This window comes from Zonotrichia albicollis, chromosome 30 (assembly GCF_047830755.1).
Source record: "Zonotrichia albicollis isolate bZonAlb1 chromosome 30, bZonAlb1.hap1, whole genome shotgun sequence".
Lineage (NCBI taxonomy): Eukaryota > Metazoa > Chordata > Aves > Passeriformes > Passerellidae > Zonotrichia > Zonotrichia albicollis.
This window is the reverse complement of record NC_133848.1, coordinates 5082964-5107492: the sequence shown is the minus strand read 5'-3', so window position 1 is coordinate 5107492 and position 24529 is coordinate 5082964. Positions and strand designations below refer to the sequence as shown.

The following is a 24529-nucleotide window of genomic DNA, read 5'->3' as shown; positions in this document are numbered from 1 at the left end:
GGATTTTTGTTGTCTTGGCTTCATTTCCCCTTCCCGTGCCTCAGTTTCTTCATCAGGAGGAGGAAACATGAATGGTCATAGATTTATTTTATTTTATAGTGGGTAAAAACACTCCAGGGAGAAGGTGAGAGCAGAGCTCTGTGAGGAGTGGGAGGGATCCAGGTGGAAATGGGTGCAGACCAGAGGAGGAAGGAAAAGGGGAAGAGGAAGAGACAGAGCTGTAAAATCAATATTTTGGTCATTCTCGAAGATGAAGTTTAGAAAGCCAGGAAAGAGCAAGGTGAGCCTTGCACAGTACAGGAGGATTTCTCATTTGGGGTGCAGGGCCATGGAATCAAGGTTGGGAGTGGCCTCAAAGCTCATCTTATCTCCTGTTCATTTTAAACCAAAGATTTCTGTAGATTTAAAGATTCTAATACACTGTAATCCAAAATTCCCCAAAGCAGACTTTTTTTAATACCAGAGCGAACCCAACTGAAGAATTTTTCCAGCACATCCCAAATCTGGTTCCCAGCCCCCCTGTGCTTTGCAGAAGGAGCTTCCCCCATCTGCAGGGAGATGTTTGGCGAAGGGTTAAATGCCCAGGAATGCTGAGCAGGAAGTGAATCTCTTCAAATCCTCCTCCCCACCAGACCCTCCTCTCCCTCCTCCTCAAGAATAACAACGAAACTCAAAAAACCCCAACCCAAGCAGAAATCTGAACTGGCTGTGAAGAATCCCAGCAGGGCTGGGGTCGGCAGCTCAGCCAGGAGGCACTGGGGGGGCAGGGAAGGGTTAAAATATCCTGGGATGAAAGGAATGGGGAGGGAAGGGGCGAGGAGGATCCCTGAGGATGGTTCTGGCTTATCAGATGGGGTTGAATGGACAAACCCTTGGCGTGGGATTCGCTGACTCGGGGCTGGGAATGACTCCAGAACTGCCTGTGATGGTCTAAGACTTGTAAAAATTGGGAAAACTTGGGGAATCCATGAAAAGAAAGGGGCCTGGATAAAATATGCCACAAGGTACCAAAGGGGGAAACAGCTGCTTCTGCCTGGCTGGGACCAGCTGGAACCTCCAGCAGCATCCTGCATCCCAGGTGCAGCTCTGGAATTGTGTTTCTGGATGGAAAAGGAAACTGTGCTGTTTTCCTCCTGGTTTGTTTTTTTTTTTCTTTTTGCCTTTTTTCTTATTGATTCTTCACATCTGGCATCACGGAACAAACCCATCACAGCCACAGAAAGGAGGCAGACCAAGGGGGCTTTTCCATCTCCCATCCCAAACCCTTGCTTCCTATTCCCCCAAATCCCTATTTTGCTTTATATTTCGACTTTTATGTCTTTATTTTTTAATCATGAGAAGATTTTTTTTTGGCCAAAATTCAACACAACAACAGCGCAGCGAGGGAGGCACACCTTTCCTGAGGGAAAACAACGTGTGAACCAAACCAGAGGGAAAAAGGAAGGAAAAGGAGACAAAAAGAAGGAAGAAGGAGGCTCCTGGTCCTTGCTGTGCTGAGGGGGCTCCATCCCAGGGATGCTCTGGGCACCCCGAGCCTGGTGCTGTGCAGGGGGGTCAGACCAGGGAGGAAGGTGCAGCTGAAGTCAGCAGGGCTCGGATGTGCTGTGTCATTTCCCAGCTTTAATAGGCGGAAGCGAAACAAGGAGGGAAATTAATCCAAGGCAGGCAATGACTCTGATTCTCCCCTGAACAATGCCTCGTGCCCAGGAGATGGCATTCGCAGGATTCCTGCGGAAGGGGCGGCAGGGGACATTGTTTGGAGTTTTCCTCGCAGGAGACGTGAAGATGGATGAAAAATCTTCATTTGCAGTGCCCAGCACTCCCCGTGGCACCGTCAGTCCAGAGGGAGGTGGAACAATCTGGAGGGAGGGGCTTTGGAGCCGTCCAGGCTGTTCTAGCTGGCTGATGGAATTTTTTTAGTCTAAATAAAGTTTTCCTGCTCTTCCCAGCTCCTCTGTAAACAGCAGCAGCGTGGGGGTGAGGGACAGAATGGGGATGGGAGATGTGAGGGGCTTGGAATAGGGAAAAATGTAAAGAGGGAAGGGAAGGGAAGGGAAGGGAAGGGAAGGGAAGGGAAGGGAAGGGAAGGGAAGGGAAGGGAAGGGAAGGGAAGGGAAGGGAAGGGAAGGGAAGGGAAGGGAAGGGAAGGGAAGGGAAGGGAAGGGAAGGGAAGGGAAGGGAAGGGAATCCTGGGCACAGGTGACCTTGCAGATAGATGACCCTGCGGACAGGTGACCCTTCAGATGAACCTTCAGGTGACCCTGCGGACAGGTGACTCCGGGCCCAGGCCGAGCCAGGTGTCCCCCGGTGTCCCCCCTGTCCCGGGACTGGTCCTACCCCCCCATGGCCCCGTCGGGTCCTCCGGGCCGCCAGGGGGCGCTGTTGGTGCCGCCATGGCCGCCGCGGTGCTGCTGGGCTGCGCCGCCATCGCGCTCGGGCCCGCGGCCGCGCTCGTGCTGCTCACGGTGGCGGCGGAGCCGCTGCTTCTCATCGTGCTGCTGGCGGGGTGAGCGGGGCCGGGGGCTGAGGGGCCGTGGCGGGGTCTGTGAGGCCCTTGGGGGTGCTCTGGGACGGCTCCGAGGGATACCGGGGCTGGTGGTGCCGGGGGCGGCTGAGGGAGCTCTGGCGGAGTGAGGAGCCCTGAGGCGCGGGGGCTGCTCGGGGGAGATTGGGAGCAGCGCTGAGGCCGCTGCGGGTCCCGGTACCGAGCGGCTCGGCCTGGTGCCGGTGCCCTCGGTGCCATACCGGGGATCACCGGGGGACTCCGGGGCTGCTGCCCGGGGCGGCTGAGGGAGCTGTGGCGGAGTGAGGAGCCCTGAGGCGCGGGGGCAGCTCAGGAGCGATTTGGAGCAGTGCTGAGGCCGCTGCGGGTCCCAGTCCCGGTGTCGGTGCCCGCGGTGCCATCCCGGTGTCCCGTTTGTCCCCAGGGCGTTTTTCTGGCTGCTGTCGCTGCTGGCCGCCTCGCTGCTCTGGTCCCTGTGGGTGCAGCTCAGCGGGCGGGAGGACGCGGCGCTGCTGCCGCTCGGAGCCGCCGCCGCGGTGCTGCTGCAGGAGCTCAGCCGCTTCGCCTGCTTCAAAATGCTCAAGTGAGAGCAGCCCGGGGCTGTACCGGGGGCTGTACCGGGGGCTGGGTGTCCCTGGGCTTGGGGGAACCAGAGCAGATTTGGGGCTCTGTGTCCTGAGGAACCCCACAAAGGGTTTTCCTTGTTAAACCCCGGGATGGGGCTGAGCCTCTCCTCGGGATGGGGCTCATGATCTCCCTGACATGGGGCTCACGCTGTCCCCGGGATGGGGCTCTCTCAGATGGGGCTCATACTCTCTGGGATGGGGCTCATGCTCTCCCTTCCCCTCTCCCTGAGATGGGGCTCTCTCAGATGAGGCTCTCTCTGGGATGGAGCTCACGATCCCTGTATTGGGGCTCACTCTCTCCCTGGATCGGGTTTCACTCTCTCTCTCTCTGGTGGTGCAGGAAGGCCGATGCAGGGCTGGCCACCCTCAGCAAGGACGGCCGCTCCCCGCTCTCCCTGCGGCGCACGGCTTACGGTGAGCAGAGCCCCGGGTGCTCCATCCACCTCTCCTGCCCTTCCCTGGGCCCTCCGGGGCTGTGGGGGCTCTCCTGACCCCCGGCTCCCCCTCCACAGTGTCTGGGCTCTCCTTTGGCATCATCAGTGGCCTCTTCTCCATCACCAACATCCTGGCGGACTCTGCAGGGCCAGGCACCGTTGGGATCCACGGGGACTCCCCATATTTCTTCATCACCTCTGGTGAGGCTGGGGCCATGGCACAGAGGAGGAAGAGTAGGAGGAGGAAGGCTCTGAGGCTCTGTGTGTCTCCCCACAGCCTTCCTCACCATGGCCTTGGTTCTGCTCCACACCTTTTGGGGCATCATCTTCTTCGACGCCTGTGAGCGGCGCCGCGCCGGGGGCCTGGGGCTGGTGGTGGGCAGCCACCTGCTCACCTCGGGGCTGGTGAGTCCTGGGGGGCACAGGAACCCCCACCCACTGCCCCTCACTCCCTGCCTGGGGCTGTGGGGGCAGTTACACCCCCAAGCACCCCCAGCTCCTTGGGATTGTGAAGGATTTGGGGGCCACACGGGGGATTTGGGGGCACACAGCTCAGCAGGGATTTGAGGCAGGTTTCCACCTTGGAGGGCTCAGGAGGGTGTGACCTCTCTCTGTGTCCCCAGACCTTCCTGAACCCGTGGTACGAGGCCAGCCTGGGCCCCATCCTCATCCTCACGCTCTGCACTGGCCTCTGGGCCTTCAGCACCGCTGGTGGCTCCTTCCACAACGTCCTCAAGTGCCTCTCATGTAAGGGGGAGCGGGGTGTCACTTGTGGGGGCTGCTGGGATGGGGCTGGATGAGTCTTGTTGAATGGGGGCTTCCACAAGCCCCTAAATCACCCCCAAATTCACAAATGCCTCTTTTCCCCAGGTAAGCAGGAGCCTGAGGGCCAGGCCATGCTCTGCTCGGCGCTGCCGGTGCCTCCTGAGGGCTGAGGGAGCCGTGGCCCCACAGCCAGACCCTCCTGTGAAAGCCTTCACCCCTCCTGCTCCGGGGAATTTGTGTCTGCCCAGTGCCTGGGGGCCTTTGGGGTCTGACTGGTGCTCCTGGGGAATTTGGGGTCTGACCACCACCCTCTTCCCTTTGTTCCCAGATTCTCTGACCTCCTTTCCCTCAGTTGGAGCCTCTGGGGAAGGCCAGGGTGGGCCAGATGCCCTGGGGGGAGTCAGGGCAGGACCCCCCCCCCCCCATTTCCCTGTGTTTGTCACCCTGGGGGTGTCCCCACCCCTGGTGATGCTCTGGGTGTGGGGGACACCGGGACTGGGATGCTCTGCCCTTCTCGCCCCTGTTCAGTCCCAGGGGAGTAAATTATTTTTTTAATTGAGTAAAACCGTTTTACAAAACCACTGGATACTGTGGCTGCTGGGGAGAAGGGGAGGGAGGAGAAGGAGCCGCTCCCCCTGTTGTGCTCTGCTCCAGCCCTGGGGGGCACCTGGGGTGTTTTGGTTTTTTGGGGGTGACAGAATCCAGCCCAAAGCCCCTCAAAGGCGCCGCTTCCCTCCTCACAAAGAGCCACCAGGAGGGATAAAGGGCTTTATTTGCCTTGGGGCTGGGGGATGGCCTGGGTCGGCTCCTCCCAGCCCAGCCCAGCCCAGCCCGGGTCAGGGCTCAGCGGGAGTGGGCGAGCTCCGGGGGGAGGATTTGAACGCCACGTCCTGTGCCTGCTCCCTCCTCTCCCTGCAGGGGTAAAAACCAGCATGAGGAGGGGTCTCTGCACAGAGCTTGGGGCTCCCCCAGCTCCGGGGGTCCCTCTGAGGGCTCTGGGGGGCTCTCACCGCATCCTCTTGGCCCCAAAGCGGACGGCGAGGAAGAGGCCGGCGCAGCAGGCGATGATGCCAAAGATGATGCCGATGATTCCACCTGTGTGACACCACCCAGAGGGGTCAGGGGGGTCCCGTGCGACCCCCCCAGCCCAGCATCCCACCTGGAATACCTGTGGAATATCCCTGTGGCCCTGCAAGGGAAAAACCGGGCTCAGGGCCAGCTCCTGGGGCTCCAGGAGCCGCCTGGGGGGTGCAGGGACCCTTCCCACCCCTCCGCTCACCCCTGGCGAAGGAGGAGAGCACCGAGCGCTGGTTCAGCTCCTGCGGGGCTCGGAAATTGTTCACCAGGGGCTGCGGCTCCTCCTGCTCCTTGGTGGAGTAAAGGCTTCCCTGGAGCTGCTCCAGCTGGAAGGGAAGGAGAAAGGGGAAGGGAAAGGGAGAAGGAAAAGGGGAAGGGGAAGGGAGAAGGAAAAGGGGAAGGGGAAGGGAGAAGGAAAAGGGGAAGGGGAAGGAAAGGGAAGCGGAAGGAAAGGAAAAGGGAAAAGGGAAAGGGAAAAGGAAAGGAAAGGAAAGGAAAGGAGAAAGGAAAGGAGAAAGGAAAGGAGAAAGGAAAGGGAAAAGGAAAGGAAAGGGAAAAGGAAAGGAAAGGGAAAAGGAAAGGAAAGGAAAGGAAAGGAAAGGAAAGGAAAGGAAAGGAAAGGAAAGGAAAGGAAAGGAAAGGAAAGGAAAGGAAAGGAAAGGAAAGGAGAAAGGAGAAACAGGAAAAAGGAAAAAGGAAAAAGGAAAAAGGAAAGGCACTGGGGGGGACTCGTCCCCCAAACGCGGGGGTCGCCCCGCAGAGCGGCTCCTACCTGGGCGCGGCTGATGCGCACGGGCTGCGGGAGGAGGTTCCAGAGGACGCTCTGCGAGCAGGGCGGGGTGGTCAGGGAGCCGTTGTAGCGGTAGTAGCGCTCCAGCTGCTCGGGCAGCAGCTCCCGGATGCTGAACGAGGGGATGGCCACCGTCTGCCCTGTTGGGGGGAGCGATTTGGGGCGTGCTGGGAGGGGGATTTGGGGTTCCGCCCTCCCTCTCCTCACCTGCGTGGCGGATGCTGCCGAGATGCTTCAGGATGTTGTCATAGGCGGGGTGGGGGTTGTCTCCCAGCTGGGGGAGTGAGGAGGGGTCAGTGAGGGGCTGGAAAGCGCGGGTGGGCGGGTGGGTGGGGGGCGCGGGGTGGGGTCCGTACCTCCAGCAGGACGCCGAGCACGGCCAGCCCGCCCGGGTGCTGCTGAGCCGCGCTGGCATCGGCGAAACGCTCGGTGTCGAAATGCACCACGTGCATCTGGGGCACGGGAGGGACCCCCTGAGCCCCCCACACTGATACCCCAACCCCCTGAGCCACCCACCCTGCCAACCCAACCCCCTGAGCCACCCCAACCCTCCTGAGACCCCCACCCTGCCAACCCAACCCCCTGAGCCCCCCACCCTGCCAACCAAACCCCCTGAGCCACCCCAACCCTCCTGAGACCCCCACCCTGCCAACCCAACCCCCTGAGCCACCCTGAGCCCCCCACCCTGCCAACCCAACCCCCTGAGCCACCCACCCTGCCAACCCAACCCCCTGAGCCACCCCAACCCTCTGAACCCCCCACCCTGCCAACCCAACCCCCTGAGCCACCCTGAGCCACCCACCCTGCCAACCCAACCCCCTGAGCCGCCCCAACCCTCCTGAGACCCCCACCCTGCCAACCCAACCCTCCACCCCAGCCCCTGCCGCGGCTCCCACCCCGCAGTGCCCGCACCCGCTCCCACTCCCATTTCCCACCCTTATTTTTCTGCCCCCCATCCCCTCCCCGCGCTCATTTCACATCCCCGCGCCCATTTCCCTCCCCAGGACCCTTTTCCACATCCCCGGACCCATTTCCCTCCCCAGGACCCCTTTTCCATTCCCCGCAGCGAATTCCCGCTGTGCAAGCCCATTTTCCACGCTGTTCCCACACTGCCGCCCCTCCTCACAACCACTTCCCACACAATTCCCACGCCGCTTCCCGACCCCAAACCTGCTCCGTGCTCCTTTCCCACCCCATTTCCCGCCCCCAGACCCAATTTTGGCGCTGTTCCCGGTACTCCCGGTACCTCGGCGGGGGCACGGCGCCCGTCCAGCAGGTGCTCGGCTCCGGCGGCGCTCCCGGGCCGGCCCCAGTGGAAGTGGAGCTGAACGGCCGCGAAGGTTCGGGGCAGCCCCCGGAGCCGCAGGGACGGCGGCAGCGTCAGCACCGCTGTGGGACACCGGGATCAGCGGGGCCGGGACACCGGGAAGCGCCCGGTGCTCCCCCCGGTGCTCCCCCCGGTGCTCACCGGTGTGGCCGTTGTTGGCGAGGGTCAGCTGGGGGCTCTCGGGGCGCTCGTAGCCCTCGGGCCGCAGCGGCGGCAGGGATGGGTCGTGCTGTGCCCGCGATGTCGCGATATCGATGGGGGACTGAGCGCGGCCCCCGCACTCCGGGTGTGTCTCGTGCCAGTGCTGCTGCCCGTGGGGACCTGGGGGGCACCGAAATCTCTGGGGACCCCCCCATCTTCACGCCGTGACCCCAAACGCCCTCGGTGCCCCCGAAGCGGGACGCGGGTGACATTCCCAAGGGCCTCGTTAATCTGTTGGGGACATTTTTTCCAGGCGGGAGAGCGGGGACAAAGCCGAGCCCGCGGGGCCGGGGGGGCACCCATGGGTCCCCCCGGGATGGGGCTTAGCGGGATTTGGCCAAGGCCGGATCCTAATTGGATTTGGCAGCAGGAACCTTATGTAAAGGAGCACAAAGGGACCATTGGAGCGAGGGGGGCAAGGGGGGGGCAGGAGGGGGAAAAATGGGGGGCTGCACCCGTTCACCCCCGCTGGGCCCAGGGGACACAGGTGGGTGCTCATTTGGGGGGTCCCAGATGTATAGGGGGGAGCAAAGGGGTGATTTGCCCATTCCCTTCACATTTGGGGGGTCCCACATGTCCGGGGACATATTTGGGGGTGCCCAGGGTTGAGTAAAGGGGGGATCTGCCCATCTCCTTCCCATTTTGGGGCTCCCGGGTGTCTGAAGACATGTTTGGGGAGATCTGCCCATCTCCTTCCCATTTGGGGGACCCAAATCAAGGGGGGTTGTCACCCATCCACCTCCCCACCTTCTGGGGAGCCCCTCAGCTCATGGGGGGGTTTGGGCTGTGGGGATAAATGAGGGGTCCCTGAGCGGGGCCCCACTCACCCTCATACGTCCAGTGGGGACCTGCTGGGGAGAGTGGAGGATTTGGGGTGGGGGCTCGGCTGAGCCTCCTGGCCCCACATGGGGGCACCTGAGGGGGGCTGGGGGTGCACCCCAAGGTGGGATCTGTGGGGGGGGGACTCACCAGCGGACAGGACGGGGGCCAGGCCCCCCAGGAGCAGCAGCACCCTCAGCATGGCGGGGGGCAAGGGGGGCCGGGCGCCACCGGGCCGGCCCTAAATACCCACCCGGGGGGACGGGCCCCCCCGGGGGGACGGGGAGGGCAGGAGGGGCCTCGCCCGGGGTGTCGGGGTGAGGAGAGGCTGAGGATGGGGCGGCGAGCGATGCAATTGTGGGGTGAGGGCTTTGTACGACTGGGATTTTGGGGCGAGCGGTTTGGAGTACTGGGTTTTGTGAGGCGGGGAGTTTAACGGATTGGGGTTTATGGGGCTCTGGGGGGCCCCTGGGCCTTGTGGAGGGTCGTGGGGAGGGGTCTCGGGGTCACCGTGAGCCTCCTGTGGGAAGAGCCGGGCTGGGGGCTCTGGATCTGGGAGAGATTTTGGGGGGAAGATTTTGGGGGGCTCGGGGGGAGCCCCGGACAAACCCCGCACGCTCTCCCAGGCCACGCCCCCCTCTGGGAAGCCACGCCCATCTGCTGGAAGCCCCGCCCCGCGGGCGTTCCGCCGTGCGCGAGCGTGACGTCATAAGGGCCTCCGCCCCCACGTGGGGGCCCACGCGCCGCCCCGCCCTGGTTATGTAACGGAAAGGGGCGGGGCCGCCACGCCCATTGGCCGAGCAAAACCGCCAGGACCGCCGCCCATTGGCTGAGGGAACGGGGGCGGTGCCCGGAGCCGCGTGCCCCGAATCGCCTGGCAGGGGGGCGTGGCCAGAACCCCGCCTTCCGGCCAATCAGCGCTGGGCGGTGGTAGCGATCCAATAGTAAATAGGGGGCGTGGCCTCCTCGGGCGCAGCGGCCAATGGGAACGGGGCGGGGCGGGGCCCGGCCGGAGGCACGTGCGGCCGCGCACGTGTCCGCGTGGGGCCGCCGCGGGCGGGGCGGGACCGGCACCGGGACACAGAGACCGGGACACCGGAACAGCGGCACCGGCACGGGGACACCGGCACGGCCACCGCCGAACCTGCCCGGGGACACTGACAGCGGCCGGGAAACAAGGACAGCGGTACCGGCAACGGGACACTGATACCGGAACGGTGATACCGGCACCGGGGCAGGGACGGGAACAGCGACACCGAGACAGGGACAGCGGCACCACCGCAGGTGCAGGCGGGAGCAGGTGGGACCCGGGGTGACCGGGGCTGGGGGGGTGGTCCTGGGGGTCCCATCACGGGTGGGAAGGTCCCGATCACGGTGGGGGCTCCTGCGGGGGGATCTCGGTCCTGGGGAGGGGGCGGCAGGGGATGGAGGGGGGGGAGCTGCTGGGGGGTCCCGGGACTGGGGGGTTCCTGTATTGGGGGGGAATGGGGCGTGTCCTGGGGGCTGGGGATGCACCTGGGGCTGGGGGTGTCCCTGAGGCTGGAGGTGATCCAGGAGCTGTGGGGTGGTCCTGAGGTTGGGGGTGTCCTGGGGCTGAGGGTGGTCCTGGAGGGTGTTTTTGGGTCTGGGGGGTGTCCTGGGTGAAGGGTCCCAGTGCCACCTAGGTCCCTGCACCCCCACCCTGCTCAGGAGATGCCCAGTCTGCTCCCCCATGCGAGGCAGCACTGGGGCTGTGGGGATGACACCCCCACAGGAGAACAAGGCAGTTCTTTCCTCGCCTTCCATTTTTGTCCGATATCCCCCCGGTGTTTCCCTCCCTCCGTCCCCCAGGCAGCCTCGGCTGGAGCTGAACGCAACGAGAGGCTCCCCTGGGGGGGCCAACCCCGCCATGGAGCCCCCTGCCCGCGCCTGCTCCTGCGGCTCCCCCGCCTCTGACAGCGGGGCCGAGGCCGAGAGCTCCCCCCGGAGCCCCCCCAAAGCCGAGCGGAGCCGCAAGCGCCCGGGGGGGCTGGAGCGGGGGAGCCCCGAATCGCCGCCGTCCCCACGCGGGGGGAAGCGCCCGCGGAAAGGGGAGGGCGGGGATGTCCCTCCCAGCGATGGCGATCGACTCTTTGCCCAAAAGGTGAGGTTCTGGCACAAAAAAATGAGGCTTTGGCACAAAACAAAGCAGCACCCTAAAGATGGGAGGTAGGGGAGGGCTTGGTCCCATAAAAAAAGCTGGGCCTGCCTCAGTTTCCTCACCTGAAATAGGTGGGTGGGGAAACTGAGGCAGGATTTGGGGGTGAGGGGTACATGAGACCCCTCCCCATTGTGGGTGCAGCGCAGTCACCTCCTTCTCCCTGTCCTGGCAGTGCCGGGAGCTCCGGGGCTTCATCCGGCCGCTGGCGGAGCTGCTGGAGGGGCTGCGGCGGGGCCGATACGACAGAGGTGGGTGCCCCCCACACCCTCATCCCCCTCCCCCAGACACCTCTTTCCCTTTGGGGAGAATTCACCCAATTTCGGGACTCCCCAGGGCTGAGCAGCTTCCAGCAGAGCGTGGCCATGGACCGGCTCCAGCGGATCATTGGGGTGCTGCAGAAGCCAGAAATGGGGTGAGTGTCCCCGGTGTCCCCGTGGGGCGGGCACGGGGGTGTCGCCACTCCGCAGAGCGTGACTGCAGCTCTCTCCCCGCAGTGCTCGCTACCTGGGGACGCTGCTGCAGGTGGAGGCCATGCTGCGCCTCTGGTTCCCCCACGTCGCCCCCAAACCCGCGCTGGACTCGGCTCCTCCCGCGGCTCCCCCGCGCCGCCGCCCTCCCGCCGGTGCCGCCGGGGCTCCCCGGTGCCGCCGCCTGCCCGGGGAGCTCCCCCTCGGCGGCCCCGCGGAGCCGTTCCAGCAGCGGGGACCCCCCGAGTCCCCCCCGGCGCCGGACGTGTGACGCCCCCCCCGGCTCGGGGGGGGTTGATCTCGTCTGCATTTCTTGGTTTTGCCTTTTTTTGATTTATTTTTTACCGGTGGTCAGTGAGACCCGCGGGCGGGCGGGACTGACCGGGGGAGGCACCGAACCCCTCCCAGAAGCCCCAACCGCGGGGCGGCCGCGTGCCTTGGCCGGAGCGGAGCCCCCTCCCCGCGGGGACCGGGCCCTCCCGGGCTTGTGCCTTCCCCCGGCGGCTGGGGGGAAACGTGGGGACCCCCCCGAGTGGGGAGGGCCCGGAGCCGGCCCTGCTGGAAGCAATAAACGCCGCGGGAGCGGCCGGGGCCAGCCGGTGTCGTGTCCTCTGTGCTCGCTGGAGCGGGGGGCGCGTTCCTATCCCGGGGGGGGCTCAGAGTCGGTCCCGGTCCTTGGTGCCCCCCAATCCCCTCCGCTGTGGGACCCGGAGAGGCCCCGCCGGTCCCGGCTCTGCCCGCCGGAAGTTCCGGTAGTACCGGAAATCCCTCCCAACGGAAATTCCGCCTTCAGCCGCTTCCGGTACCGGCGCGGAGCGGCCGCGGCTTCACCGGGGTTAGTCGGGAACGGGACCTTACCGGGAGTAGCTTGACCGGGTGCGGGGGGTCCCTGTTGTGTTCCCTTCGGGCTCCCTTGGGCCCCTCGGTGTCCCCGGGAGCGGGGCGGGAAGCACCGGCCCCTCTCTGAACCCGGGGCGCGGGGAGGAGGGAGCGGCTCCCCCGAGCCCCGGGACCGCCCGGTTCCACCGGCCCCATCCCGCAGCCATGGCGAACCACCTGCGCTTCGTGGGCCGCACGGTGATGGTGCAGAACGGGAACGTGGAGGCGGCGTACGGCGTCCTCAACAGGTGAGCACACGGGGGAACTCCGGAGGGGCTGCAATTCCTTCACGCATTGGGTTCAGAAGAAGAATTTCTGGAGCAGAAAGTGACGGGAGGGTCGGACAGGGCTTTTCTCATCCGCTCGGCTCAGGTGGAAGCAGAGTGAAATAAAGGAATGTTCCTCGGGAAGCGCAGGAGGAGGCGCTGCCATCGCTGAGCTCTCTGCTCACACACCTTCGTACATCCCACCTTAAACGGAGCTCGGGGGATTCCTTCCCCTCCTTGCTCCCCTCATGGATGGACGGCGAGGAGAAGGCGCTGAGGGCCCTCATGGGGACCGAGTGGAGGGCGCGCAGGGAGACCGGGCCGTGCCTAGGGCTACCAGCATGGGCTGGCTCATCCCGGATCCTTCCCTGCCGCTGTCACCGCTGTCTCCTCTCCCCTCCCGCAGGATCCTGGCGCAGGACGGCGTGGCAGACGCGGTGCGGCGCTCCCGCTACTACGAGAAGCCGACCCGGGAGCGGCGGCGGCGGGCGTTCGAGGCGTGTCGCCGGGTGTACTGCGCCGAGATGGCGCGCAAGATCGCCTTCCTGGCCAGGAGCGCCCGCCAGGACCCGTGGCTGGGCTGTTGAGGGGGTCCGGTCCCAATAAAAACCGTCTCGCTTAAATTATTTTAATTGAATTTGGTTAATGAGGATGTGAGGGGAAATGGGCGTGGGCGATGGGCGGGGCGATGGGTGGGGCTGAGCGCGCGCCACTTTGAGGTCCCGCCTTCCCGGCGGCCCCCGCGCGCCCCCGGCCGCGCACGCGCCGCGCGTGCGTTTCCGCTTCCGCCCCGACGCGCCGTCACCGTCAGGGGCCGCCGGGCCGGGACCGGGAGCGGCGTGAGGGAAAACGGCGCCGGTGAGGGAAACTGGGGGGCCTCGGAGGGCGTGTAGGGAGCGGAGGGAGTGGGCGGGTTGGCGGGAAGGAGGGAGGGCGGGAGGCGGTGGCGGAGGTGGCCCCGGGCCCGGCGCGCCGCGCTGAGGGGGCCGGGCCGGGCCCCGGGCGGAGCTCCACGGCACCGGGGGATGCCGGGCCCTGTGGGAGCGGGGTCGGTGGGAGCTCCGTGTCTCCGGAGCTCCGTCTGTCTGTCCGTGTGAGGCAGAACCCCGGCAGTGCTCGGCCGCGTTCATTGATCCCGGTGCCGGGGTTGTGTCCCCTCCCCACGGCGGCTCCGCTGTCCCGGTGTGACACGGGAACAGCCGGGAAGTGAAGTGAAGCCGCTGCTTTCCCGGTGGAGGCTGACCTAGCTCTAATTACACGAATTTTGTGGTTTATTACGGACGCGCTCAGAGCTGTTGGTGTCTTGGGGCTGTGATTTGTGAGTCCCGCTTGCCCTCAGCCTCTGCAGGCTCAGAACTCGTGAGGGAAACACCGGGATTTGAGTTTGGGCTCTGTTTGAACCTGGCTGTAAGGAAGCTGCCAGGAAAAGCAGAACCTGCAGAGGTTTCCAGGCTTTGGAGGGAGCAGCAGTGACCTCCTGGAACTGCTCATGGACCTGGAATGGGGCCCCAGGACCCCAATTCCAGGAGGGATAACTGACCCCATTCCCAGTAAGGATCCCTGACCCCAGACCCCATTCCCATTCCTAGGATGGATAACTGACCCCATTCCCAATCTCAGAAAAGATCCCTGATCCCAGACCCCGTTCCCAGGAAGGATAATTGACCCCAGACCCCATTCCCAATTCCAGGAAGGATAACTGACCCCAGACCCCATTCCCAGCTCCAGGAAGGATAACTGACCCCATTCCCAGTAAGGATTCCTGACCCCAGACCCATTCCCAGCTCTCCCAGGTGTCCATCCAGCCCCACCTCAGTGCCCAGCTCCAGCTCAGCCCTAAGGAGATTTCCCCAAATCCTATTAGGGCCCAGTTAAAAGCAGTTGCAGCCTCAACCCTGGCTTTGAGGGGATGTGAGTGCCAGAAACCAGCCCAGATTTGGGGCTGCCCCTTGGGGAAGGGGCTCAAGTTGTTTTGTGGGGTCAGTGGGGTCCCACATGTTCCCCTCTCTGTGCTTCTCTCTTTCCCAAACCCCATGGAGGGATTTGGGGGGCTCAGACCTTCCTCCTCATGGGGTTTATCTCATTTTAGCCCACAAAAGCTTTTCCCACCCGTGGAGCTGATCCCCGAGGGAGGAGGTGATTGCAGGAATTTGCACCTTGTTAACAAAGTGACTAAATTACCATTTATCTCCTAAAAAAGGAAAAAAGCCCAAAAGTTTCTTTCTTCAATTAGGTAAAAGGACACTTCATAAGATTTTAGGGACTTCACCTCAAACTTAAGGATAGGAAATTGGACAGGATAAGATTTTAGGGATTTCACTTCAAATTTAAGGATAGGAAATTGGACAGAAGCCAAAAGGTCTCACCTAAGCAATTAATTAGAAAAAGAAAAGAACAAATTACTTTTGTGGGATGTTTTATTATAAACAAGAGCCTCTTCAAGAGCCCCTAGCTCAAGTTTTCTCTCTAAAGAGCTTTGCTATTTTGCCTTTTATTAAAACTTTTCTGTTTCCAACACCACCTACTGATTTTACCCCACCTACAGCAGCAGAGCTATCTCAAGTGTGCCACATTTCTCCAAAACCTCACCTCGCAGAGGTGATTTGGATGAGGTGATGAAGCCCAGGGCCCTGTTTGCTGTTTCTCCTTGCAGCCTGAGCAGAGATGTCTCTGTCCAAGCGGGAGCTGGACGAGCTGAAGCCATGGATCGAGAAAACGGTGAAACGAGTGCTCGGCTTCTCGGAGCCCACCGTGGTCACTGCAGCCCTCAACTGCGTGGGCAAGGGCATGGACAAGAAAAAAGCAGCTGGTATGTCCAGAGCTGGGCTTGGAAAACAGCCCAAAACCTCGCCAGGGTGGAGGGGAAGGGGCACAGGGGGGTTCTCTCAGGTGAGGAGGGGAAAATCTGTCAGGTCGGACTCAAAGCTGGAGGCCTTGGGATGTGTTAAAAATCAAAGTAAAAATTAATTCTTCACTCAATAAACTGGAAATGGTAATGGGAAATAGCCCCAAAACCTCACCAGGTTGGAGGGGCAGTTCTGTCACACTCCGTGAAGTGAGGAGGGGAAAATCCGTCACATTCAGCTGGAGGCCGTGGGATGAATTACCAAATACAACAAGTAAAAATTAATTCCTTATTCAAGGAACTGGAAATGAGCACCCCCAAAACTTGCCAGGGTGGAGGGGCAGGGGTACAGGGCAGTTCTCTTAATGGAAAATAGCCCCAAACTTTGCTAGGATGGAGGGGCAGGGGCACAGGGGGGTTCTCTCGGGTGAGGAGGGAAAAATCTGTCAGGCCGGACTCAAAGCTGGAGGCCTTGGGATGTGTTAAAAATAAAAGTAAAAATTAATTTGTCACTCAATAAACTGGAAATGGTAATGGGAAATAGCCCCAAAACCTCACCAGGGTGGAGGGGCAGAGGCACAGGGTGGTTCTCTCAGGTGAGGAGGGGAAAATCCGTCACATTCAGCTGGAGGCCGTGGGATGAATTACCAAATACAACAAGTAAAAATTAATTCCTTATTCAAGGAACTGGAAATGAGCACCCCCAAAACTTGCCAGGGTGGAGGGGCAGGAGTACAGGGCAGTTCTCTTAATGGAAAATAGCCCCAAACTTTGCTAGGATGGAGGGGAAGGGGCACAGGGGGGTTCTGTCAGGTGAGGAGGGGAAAATCTGTCAGAGCGGACTCAAAGCTGGAGGCCTTGGGATGTGTTAAAAATCAAAGTAAAAATTAATTCTTCATTCAATAAACTGGAAATGGTAATGGGAAATAGCCCCAAAACCTCACCAGGGTGGAGGGGCAGAGGCACAGGGTGGTTCTCTCGGGTAAGGAGGGGAAAATCTGTCAGGGCAGACTCAGGTGGAGGCCTTGGGATGTGTTAAAAAATCCAATGAGTAAAACTTAATTCTTTATTCAAGGAACTGGAAATGATAATTGAACTAGGGTGCTTTTTTTGCCCATTACAGCCCTACTAGACTCAGCTGGAGGCCTTGGGATGTTTTACAAAATACAAGTAAAAATTAATTATTTATCCAAGGAACTGGAAATGGTAATTTAACTAAGGTGCTTTTTTGCCCATTACAGCCCTGCTTTGCTTCTGCCTTAATCCCTTTGTTTAAAGCTCCTGACAACACAATCCACAGATCCCAGAGGCTTCCAGGTCTCCCTGTGTTTGTAGACTTGAACCACACTTAAATTGAATCACACCTGAAGTTTGTAGACTTGAATCACGTTTAAATTTAAGTGGTTTCCATTTCCCAAGGAATCTCTGGGTTCTCCATCCTCTTGCCCACCTCGAGCTCAGAATTCAGCACTGATGGGATTTTCCTCCTTTGCAGACCACCTGAAACCCTTCCTGGATGATTCCACCCTGAGATTTGTAGACAAACTCTTCGAGGCAGTGGAGGAAGGACGGAGCTCCCGGCACTCCAAATCCAACAGCGACCGGAACCGCAAACGGGAGCTAAAGGTGATTATTGATTATTGATTCTTAATTATTGATTGGTTTATTCCTGTGGCTGGGGGGCCTGCAGGCAGCACTGGTGCTCTGGCACACTCTCCTCTTCCAGAGAGGTACAGCTTGGAATGTTCAAGAGAAATGACTCCTCTCCATGGTGAAGTGTGGGAGCCTTTACCTTGTGGTTCTCTTTCCCAAAGCCGAGGTGGAAGCCTGGCTTTGGCTTTCTGTGAGGCTGCTGGAGTGAATCCATGGGCATCCATCTCCCTTCTCAGTGCTCCTTGTGCTTCTGTTTTCATTTGGAGCTGCTCCCAGTGATGTCCCATTGCTCCCTGTGCCCTGACACAGCACTGGGGCTCTGGTGGATGATCTGGGGGGTTTTCATTCCCTTTCTCCACCCAGAATCAGCAATAGGTGGTTTTTGGCAGCTCCTGTCCTAGCACAGGATTGATTCCAGCTGGGATTCCATTGCTCTGCTGTTTCTGCCTTGCCTGGGATGGTGGAAGGTGCATCCAAAGCTGTTTTCACTTCTTTCTTCTCTTGAGGCCTTCTCTCAGCATCCTGCAGAATTCCATTTTGCCATCACTCTGCCAAGTCTGACAGTCTCTCTCTGTGCTGCTCCTGCTCACAGTGATGTTCCTTTCACTCTTCCTGAGGTTTCTATTTCAGAACACTCTGAGTTTCCCCAACATTGCAGTCAGCACTGAACCTCAGTGAGCCAGAGCAGTCCTGTCAGCATCTGCATCTCTTTGGGAGACTCTTTGGGACTCCCCATTTCCCTCCAGGAATTCTTTTCTGAGCTGGTCCCTGGGGCTGTGGGAGTGTGAGGGTTGAGCAGGGCTGGAGATCCGAGTGCTCCTCTGGGCATGGCAGAGGTGGGGACAGTGGCAGTGCCACCACTTGGTGATGGCAGCAGTGTGGGGAGAGCCTGCTGGGGAGAGCAGGTGATGGCAGGAAGGATCTGGTGATGGCAGAGGGAGCTGGTGGTGGCAGAGGGATCTGGTGATGGCAGATGAATCTGGTGATGGCTGCAGGGATCTGGTGATGGCAGAGGGATCTGGTGATGGCAGAGGGATCTGGTGATGGCAGAGGGATCTGGTGATGGCAGAGGGATCTGGTGATGGCAGATGAATCTGGTGATGGCTGCAGGGATCTGTGATGGCAGAGGGATCTGGTGATGGCAGAGGGATCTGGTGATAGGAGCAGAGATCTCTGGCAGAAGGATCTGTGATGGCAGTAGGGTGATGGCAGCAGGGATCTGGTGATGGCAGATGGATCTCTCACTGGCAGAAGGATCTGTGATGGCAGTAGGGTGATGGCAGCAGGGATCTGGTGATGGCAGCAAGGATCTGGTTATGGCAGCAGGGATCTCTGACTGCCAGAGGGATCTGTGATGGCAGATGGATCTCTCACTGGCAGTAGGGATCTGGTGATGGCAGTAGGGATCTGGTGATGGCAGCAGGGATCTCCCACCAGCAAAGTTCCATCTGGTGATGGCAGCAGGAGCAGGGCTGGGGCTGCAGCAGGGGACCTTTCCCCAGTGAAGCCACAGGGCTGTCTGGCCTGAGCACTGCTGGAGTTCCTGGCTGTGCCAGAAGCTGGGCTGGGCAGCAAGAGCAGAAACTGCTCCTTCTTCTCTTGGCTCCTGGCATGGAGGGAGATGTCCCTCCTTCCAAATCCTCGCTCTTCTCTCTGCAATCCCATCTCTTGGCACTCATCCGTTGCACTCTGGGTCTGTCTGGACCCTGCAGGAACACCAAGTGGTCTGTGAGGTGGCAGAACTCTCAGACTGACTGAGGCTGCCCCAGCACAGGGATTCCTCCTGGCTCCTGTTGTCCCCATGGCGTCGGGCAGTGCTGGTTCCCCGGCCCTGCTGCCGCTCCTCGGTTCACTCTGGGGTAGGCCATGGCTTGGGAAGGTCAGGAACTGAACGTAAAGTTTCCACACTTTATACTATGGGCAAGTCCTTTCTCTTGAACTTGTAGGTTTTCCAAGAAGTACCTGTGTGGCTGAGGAAGTGTCCTTGTAGGATATGAACCGTTGTAGTGAAGAAGGGATTGCATCTAACGCTCCCAACCGGTGTGTATATTTTCTTTTCAAATAACACCTTGGCACACACACACACTACATCCAGGTTTCCACACACAAACCAGGCACTGATGATGGAATCCACAGATCCTGGGCTGGGCCTGAGCAGAGCTCTGTGGAAAATGTGCTGTGCCTTTTGTTTGGTGACGTGAGGCTGCTGAAAGCCCATCAGAGGGGCCAGTGCTCCATGTGCTTCTCTGGAGTGTGAGGGAATGCTGCAGGTGTCCCAACACTCCCTGGGAACAGAGCCACATCCTCCTTTTGCTTGGTAGGACAGCACAGATTCTTTCACCAAACCCTCTCAGGTTGGTGGAAGATGTGGAGATGTTTTTATCCCAGTCAGATCAGCTCTGGCCAGGCCATTTCTGTCTTTCCACATGTCCTCAGTGCCAGTCCCCCCTCTGAGCAGCCAGGGGAGCAGTGGTGCTGTTAGGCAGGCTCATCCCTGTGATGTCTCCTCCTCTTGCATGGACTTCATTGGTGTTTCTCTGGTGGGGGAGCAGGGCCCAGGCTGGGCTTGGGCTCAGCCTGCACGTGCCACCCTGGAATTCTGCGTTATGGAGCTGGAGCTGAGACATGCTGCTGGTTTCTCATCTCAAATCCTGCTCTGGGAGGAGAACATTTTGTTCTAACCCAGTTTTCTGCTGTTTCCTTACACTAGGATGTGTTTGGTGATGACTCTGAGGTGTCCAAGGAATCCTCTGGTGTCAAGAAACGGCGCATCCCGCGGTTTGAGGAGGTTGAGGATGAGCCTGAAGTCATTCCAGGCCCCCCATCAGAGAGCCCAGGGATGCTGACTAAGCTCCAGGTCAGTCTTAGCTGGGCTGTGTCCCCTCACAGTGCAGAGCTTATCTCCTAACTTGGATCCCAAACAGAGCGAAGGAAAACTCGCTGTCTGTTTTGTCCCACAGATCAAACAGATGATGGAGGCAGCCACGCGACAGATTGAGGAGAGGAAAAAGCAGCTGAGTTTCATCAGTCCTCCAACCCCACAGGTAACAGGCAAATCCCACACATCCCTGGCCCCTGTTTCAGCTGTGATATGTTTGCCTAAGTCTGCTGGAACAGGCATGGAGCAAAACTTCCTTCTCTTTCAACAGCCCAAAATTTCTTCCTCATCCCAGTCGGAGCGGCTCCCCATCGGCAACACCATCCAGCCCTCTCAGGCAGCCACGTTCATGAACGATGCCATTGAGAAAGCCAGGAAAGCTGCAGAGCTGCAGGCCAGGATCCAGGCTCAGCTGGCACTGAAACCAGGGCTCATTGGCAATGCCAACATGGTGGGACTGGCCAACCTGCACGCCATGGGCATCGCGCCGCCGTGAGTACCGGGGGGGAGCCCAAAGGCTTCTCTGGGGAATTTACAGGCAACCCCAACAAGGGGAGAGATCAGTCAATCTGATGTTCTTAAAAGGCTAATTTATTATTATATTATGTTATATTTATTATATTTATTATTTATATTATATTTATTATTTATATCACATTATATCACGTATCACATTACATTACATTGCATTACATTACATTGCATTACATTACATTGCATTACATTACATTGCATTACATTACATTGCATTACATTACATTGCATTACATTACATTGCATTACATTACGTTATATTATATTAATGCTATACTAAAGAATAGAGAAAGGATACAGACCAAAGGCTAAAACTCATGACTGTCTCTTCATTGGTCATTAAGTAAAAACAATTCACATTTAAACCAATCATACAAACTCCAGAGCACATTCCAAAGCAGCAAAACACAAGAGAAGCAATCAGATAATTATTGTTTTCCTTTTTCTCTGAAGCTTCTCAGCTTCCCAGGAGAAGAAATCCTGGCAAAGGGATTTTTCAGAAAATAGGACAGGGATTTTTCAGAAAATCTGATAGTGACACTTCTCCAGTGCTGCTGGTTCCCCAGCAATGGCTTTAACTGCTGCTGAAGGAACAAATTTTATATAAAATTTATATAAAAGAAGTGAAATGGAGGTTCCTCCTCCTTGGCAGAGATTGGAGTCTTTTCTCCAAGGTTGGAGTCTCTTCTGGCACTACAGATGAGCTGTAAAAATATAGAAACAATTGAAATAAGCTCCAATTTCCTTTGATTTAGTGCTGTATTCACATTTGAATAGAACATATCTTATCCTGCCCCTCAGGAAAGTGGAGCTGAAGGATCAGACCAAGCCAACCCCTCTGATCCTGGATGAGCAGGGCCGGACAGTGGATGCCAGCGGGAAGGAGATCGAGCTCACCCACCGCATGCCCACCCTGAAAGCCAACATCAGAGCAGTGAAGAGAGAGCAGTTCAAGCAGCAGCTGAAGGAAAAGCCCTCAGAGGATATGGAATCAAACACATACTTTGACCCCCGGGTCTCCATAACCCCGGCCCAGCGGCAGAAACGCACCTTTAAGTTCCATGAAAAAGGCAAATTTGAGAAAATTGCCCAAAGGTTGAGAACAAAGGTATCAGAGGTCTTGGGTAGGAGGGGATTCTCCTCTCCTGGGCTGGCTTTGATTCTGAAGTTTTCCAGTCAAATTACCTGAAACTTTTTCTTAAAAACCCTGGTTTTGTTGGGATGGTATGTGCCCAAGTCAGCACCTGTTGAAGGGCAAAATCTCCATTTTTTGACAAAACATTGTAAAGTTCTCAAGAAAACAAATCTCATTCTGGTTGAGTGATCAATCAGAAGTGGAGATTTAAAGGAATTTTGTTAAAATGCTCCAAGTTCTTGGGGAGAGAAAAAGTCGAGGGATGCAGTCCCTAGAGGGAGATGTTCCTTTGGGAATGTTCCATGGTCCTGAAAGGCTCAGGAACAAGAGCAGAGTTGTGGCAGGCTTGAGAGCTTCCCCTCTCCATCATGTGCTGTGTGGTTTCTCTCTGCTTCAGATTGTTTGAGAATCCTGATAAATCAGCAGATGATTTGTGTTCAGCTCTTCACAGAGCTTCTGCTGGTTTGGAATGACCTTTCTGTTCCATTTTCCTCCTCAGGCTCAGCTAGAAAAGCTGCAGGCAGAGATCTCCCAGGCTGCCAGGAAAACTGGGATTCACACTTCCACCAAATTAGCTCTGATCACCCCAAAGAAGGAGCTGAAGGAGGGGGAGATCCCAGAGATTGAGTGGTGGGACTCCTACATCATCCCCAATGGCCTGGATCTGTGAGTATTTCCAGGTGTTGATGGTTCTGCCACAGCAGGAATTTGGGACCTGCACAGTGGGTGTGGGAAACACGTGGAAAATCAGGCCAGATGTTTGTGCTTGAGCATCAAATTCCACCTCTCATCTTGGAGAGATGGGTTTGCTCCCAAAGTTTCTCTGGGGGGCTGTGGTAGGCAGCTGCTGTGGAGTTGCAGGGATGTTTTAGCCCAAAGTTGAGGAAGTTTGGTTTTATTTACATTCTGCACAAGTTTTGTTCACGATGGATGTGGAGCTCTGCTTCTGAACCCCAAAATGTGGGGACACACCTGTACATTAACACCACCGTGGGTCTCCTTCAGCCCATCGAGCTCTGGGTTGGGATTTGTGCAGGAATTCATGCTGGCAATTCTTCCATGATGCCCAACTCTCTCCTTTCTAGAAAAGGTGGCACGACCTCAAAGAAGGACGAATACTTTGGGATCACCAACCTGGTGGAGCACCCAGCCCAGCTCAACCCTCCAGGTATGGCCCTGGCTTTGGGCACATCCAGCAGCCCCATCCCCTCTGTGTGGCACTGCCAGTGTCCCCCTGGATCCTCCAGGGCACATTGCTGATGCTCTCATTTCCCTCCAGTGGACAGTGACACGCCAGTGACCCTGGGCGTGTATTTAACAAAGAAAGAGCAGAAGAAATTACGGCGCCAGACACGGCGAGAAGCCCAGAAGGAGCTGCAGGAGAAGGTCAGGCTGGGCCTGATGCCACCACCAGAGCCCAAAGGTGAGTGACAGCCAGGCCCTGGGCAGGCTTTGGGATTGCAGGGATCTGAAATCCACACAGACACTGGGTTTGTGTTTGTGCAATTGTTCTGGTGGGGAAGAGCTGTCCAGTGGGAGCTTCTCTCCAAGAGGAGCCCTCCCAGCACCTCTTCCATTGCCTTGCAGTGAGGATTTCCAACCTGATGCGGGTGCTGGGCACAGAAGCTGTGCAGGACCCAACAAAGGTGGAAGCTCACGTCCGAGCACAGATGGCCAAGAGACAGAAGTAGGTGGCACCTTGTACTGTGACATTTTGGGACACTTTTGGGTAGATTGAGTGCTGCTGTTTTGTTTAGGATCAGTCTTTTCAGTGCTGTTTGTTTCCAGGGCTCACGAGGAGGCAAACGCAGCGAGGAAGCTCACGGCAGAGCAGCGGAAAGCCAAGAAGGTGAAAAAGCTCAAGGAAGATGTTTCCCAGGGGGTTCACATAGCTGTGTACAGGTGAGTGAGCTCAGAGACAGCTCACAGGTGGGCACAGGGACCTCTCAGTTCTGGTGTTTCACAAATATTTGATTTTTTTCATCTTTTCTTTAGGGTTCGAAACTTGAGCAATCCAGCAAAAAAATTCAAAATCGAGGCGAATGCTGGGCAGCTGTACCTCACAGGAGTGGTGGTTCTGCACAAAGATGTCAATGTGGTGGTGGTAGAAGGAGGTGAGAACTTGGGTCACCACAGAGCGTTGTGGGGCTTGCCTCCAGCAGGAATTGCTGTGGAAATTGGTGATGGGGTTAGGGAAGGACAAGGAAGTGAGGATGCAATTAGAAACTCCCTTAATTACATTGTTAATGATGCAGAGCTCAGTAATCCAGTCAGAAAACCCAGATCATTCCATGAGGAAGGGAACCATTGCTAGCTGCAGATTAGGAGATTTTCTGAAAATGTTGAATCTTGATTCTTCCACAGGCCCTAAAGCACAGAAGAAATTCAAACGTCTTATGCTGCATCGAATAAAGTGGGACGAGCAGACGTCAAACACAAAGGGAGAGGGTGAGAGATGCTGTGCTGCTGGGAGAGGGGGGAGTCCTGCTCCACCTCAGGGGCTAAATGAGCTTTATTGTGGGGTTTTTGCAGATGATGATGAGTCTGACGAGGAGTCCGTTAAGAAAACAAACAAATGCTCTCTGGTTTGGGAGGTGAGTTGTTTAAGAAAACAAAGGTGAGGTGCTGAGGTGGGATCCAACTTTCCATCCCATTCCTTGAGCTGTAACCTAAATAAAACCACATATTGCTGCGTTCCCCACATCCCCTGGAGCCGGGTGGGAATTGAGGTGACACCTCACCCCTTATCTCCCTCCAGGGCACGGCGAAGGATCGCAGCTTCGGCGAGATGAAGTTCAAGCAGTGCCCCACGGAGAACATGGCGCGGGAGCACTTCAAGAAGCACAGCGCCGAGCACTACTGGGACCTGGCGCTCAGCGAGTCCGTGCTCGAGTCCACGGACTGAGCCTGCCATGGCTGCTCCTGCCCCACAGCCCCTGAGCCACACAGCTCCCATCGCTCTCCTCAGCACCCCTATTAAAGACATATTTTTTAAAACAAATCGCCGTAGCGTTGTTTTGGGTCAAGGGGGAAGAGGATGTTGATGCCGCTGTGTTTGACTTTACGAGGGGGCAGGAGCTGCTTCCCCTCTTCCCCAAGCTGTGCTGAGGGAGGTCTGGCCATGTTCAGGTTGGACATGAGGGAATTTCTT

At 58.2% G+C, this 24529-nt stretch overlaps 5 protein-coding genes across 9 annotated transcripts; 4 read left to right on the top strand and 1 right to left on the bottom strand.

Annotated features, from left to right (window-relative positions):
- The first annotated feature begins 2220 nt into the window (after positions 1-2220).
- LOC113460579 (gamma-secretase subunit APH-1A) lies at positions 2221-4909 on the top strand. Of its 3 annotated transcripts, XM_074529206.1 has the most exons (7): positions 2394-2506; positions 2928-3086; positions 3470-3543; positions 3642-3764; positions 3841-3968; positions 4187-4310; positions 4434-4909. In XM_074529206.1, exons 1-7 carry the CDS (start codon positions 2394-2396, stop codon positions 4496-4498), a joined length of 786 nt encoding a protein of 261 aa, XP_074385307.1. In that variant the 3' UTR covers positions 4499-4909. The 3 variants fall into 3 exon arrangements, with proteins under 3 accessions (XP_074385308.1, XP_074385307.1, XP_074385309.1); XM_074529208.1 differs by lacking the exon at positions 2928-3086; XM_074529207.1 differs by lacking the exons at positions 3470-3543; positions 3642-3764 and having other exon boundaries at positions 2221-2506.
- A 173-nt stretch (positions 4910-5082) lies between these two features.
- On the bottom strand, positions 5083-8744 carry CA14 (carbonic anhydrase 14). Its single transcript, XM_074529620.1, has 11 exons — positions 8693-8744; positions 8559-8574; positions 7664-7878; positions 7442-7584; positions 6552-6647; positions 6403-6469; positions 6178-6335; positions 5608-5731; positions 5497-5517; positions 5339-5423; positions 5083-5240 (listed from the first exon to the last, which is right to left on the bottom strand). Exons 1-11 carry the CDS (start codon positions 8742-8744, stop codon positions 5165-5167), a joined length of 1053 nt encoding a protein of 350 aa, XP_074385721.1. The 3' UTR covers positions 5083-5164.
- A 147-nt stretch (positions 8745-8891) lies between these two features.
- Positions 8892-11783, top strand: CIART (circadian associated repressor of transcription). Its single transcript, XM_074529619.1, has 6 exons — positions 8892-8904; positions 9377-9842; positions 10373-10664; positions 10894-10969; positions 11055-11133; positions 11216-11783. The coding sequence occupies exons 1-6, from the start codon at positions 8892-8894 to the stop codon at positions 11457-11459; spliced, it is 1170 nt and encodes a 389-aa protein (XP_074385720.1). The 3' UTR covers positions 11460-11783.
- A 139-nt stretch (positions 11784-11922) lies between these two features.
- On the top strand, positions 11923-12956 carry MRPS21 (mitochondrial ribosomal protein S21). 2 transcript variants are annotated; one of them, XM_074529218.1, is made up of 3 exons: positions 11923-12023; positions 12231-12315; positions 12740-12956. In XM_074529218.1, the coding sequence occupies exons 2-3, from the start codon at positions 12233-12235 to the stop codon at positions 12918-12920; spliced, it is 264 nt and encodes an 87-aa protein (XP_074385319.1). In that variant the 5' UTR covers positions 11923-12023; positions 12231-12232; the 3' UTR covers positions 12921-12956. The 2 variants fall into 2 exon arrangements, with proteins under 2 accessions (XP_074385319.1, XP_074385317.1); XM_074529216.1 differs by having other exon boundaries at positions 11959-12315.
- An 80-nt stretch (positions 12957-13036) lies between these two features.
- PRPF3 (pre-mRNA processing factor 3) lies at positions 13037-24387 on the top strand. 2 transcript variants are annotated; one of them, XM_074529143.1, is made up of 16 exons: positions 13037-13191; positions 14987-15142; positions 16674-16804; positions 19542-19688; positions 19792-19875; positions 20005-20201; positions 21045-21351; positions 21878-22044; positions 22464-22546; positions 22658-22801; positions 22966-23065; positions 23167-23280; positions 23374-23492; positions 23743-23826; positions 23911-23972; positions 24137-24387. In XM_074529143.1, the coding sequence occupies exons 2-16, from the start codon at positions 14998-15000 to the stop codon at positions 24281-24283; spliced, it is 2031 nt and encodes a 676-aa protein (XP_074385244.1). In that variant the 5' UTR covers positions 13037-13191; positions 14987-14997; the 3' UTR covers positions 24284-24387. The 2 variants fall into 2 exon arrangements, with proteins under 2 accessions (XP_074385244.1, XP_074385243.1); XM_074529142.1 differs by having other exon boundaries at positions 19981-20201.
- The last annotated feature ends 142 nt before the right edge of the window (positions 24388-24529 follow it).

Excerpts from the sequence above, each read along its gene's own strand:
- CA14 (XM_074529620.1), bottom strand. The coding sequence starts at position 8,744 with ATGCTGAGGGTGCTGCTGCTCCTGGGGGGCCTGGCCCCCGTCCTGTCC. Across the intron at positions 6,648-7,441 it reads GGCGCCGTGCCCCCGCCGAG|ATGCACGTGGTGCATTTCGA; the intron begins GTACCGGGAGTA and ends CCCGTGCCCCAG. Across the intron at positions 5,424-5,496 it reads GCCACAGGGATATTCCACAG|GTGGAATCATCGGCATCATC; the intron begins GTATTCCAGGTG and ends GGTGTCACACAG.
- MRPS21 (XM_074529218.1), top strand. The coding sequence starts at position 12,233 with ATGGCGAACCACCTGCGCTTCGTGGGCCGCACGGTGATGGTGCAGAAC. Across the intron at positions 12,316-12,739 it reads GCGTACGGCGTCCTCAACAG|GATCCTGGCGCAGGACGGCG; the intron begins GTGAGCACACGG and ends CCCCTCCCGCAG.
- PRPF3 (XM_074529142.1), top strand. The coding sequence starts at position 14,998 with ATGTCTCTGTCCAAGCGGGAGCTGGACGAGCTGAAGCCATGGATCGAG. Across the intron at positions 16,805-19,541 it reads ACCGCAAACGGGAGCTAAAG|GATGTGTTTGGTGATGACTC; the intron begins GTGATTATTGAT and ends TCCTTACACTAG. Across the intron at positions 19,689-19,791 it reads GGATGCTGACTAAGCTCCAG|ATCAAACAGATGATGGAGGC; the intron begins GTCAGTCTTAGC and ends TTTGTCCCACAG.
- LOC113460579 (XM_074529206.1), top strand. The coding sequence starts at position 2,394 with ATGGCCGCCGCGGTGCTGCTGGGCTGCGCCGCCATCGCGCTCGGGCCC. Across the intron at positions 3,087-3,469 it reads GCCTGCTTCAAAATGCTCAA|GAAGGCCGATGCAGGGCTGG; the intron begins GTGAGAGCAGCC and ends CTGGTGGTGCAG. Across the intron at positions 3,969-4,186 it reads ACCTGCTCACCTCGGGGCTG|ACCTTCCTGAACCCGTGGTA; the intron begins GTGAGTCCTGGG and ends CTGTGTCCCCAG.
- CIART (XM_074529619.1), top strand. Across the intron at positions 9,843-10,372 it reads GCAGGTGCAGGCGGGAGCAG|GCAGCCTCGGCTGGAGCTGA; the intron begins GTGGGACCCGGG and ends TCCGTCCCCCAG. Across the intron at positions 11,134-11,215 it reads CTGCAGAAGCCAGAAATGGG|TGCTCGCTACCTGGGGACGC; the intron begins GTGAGTGTCCCC and ends CTCTCCCCGCAG.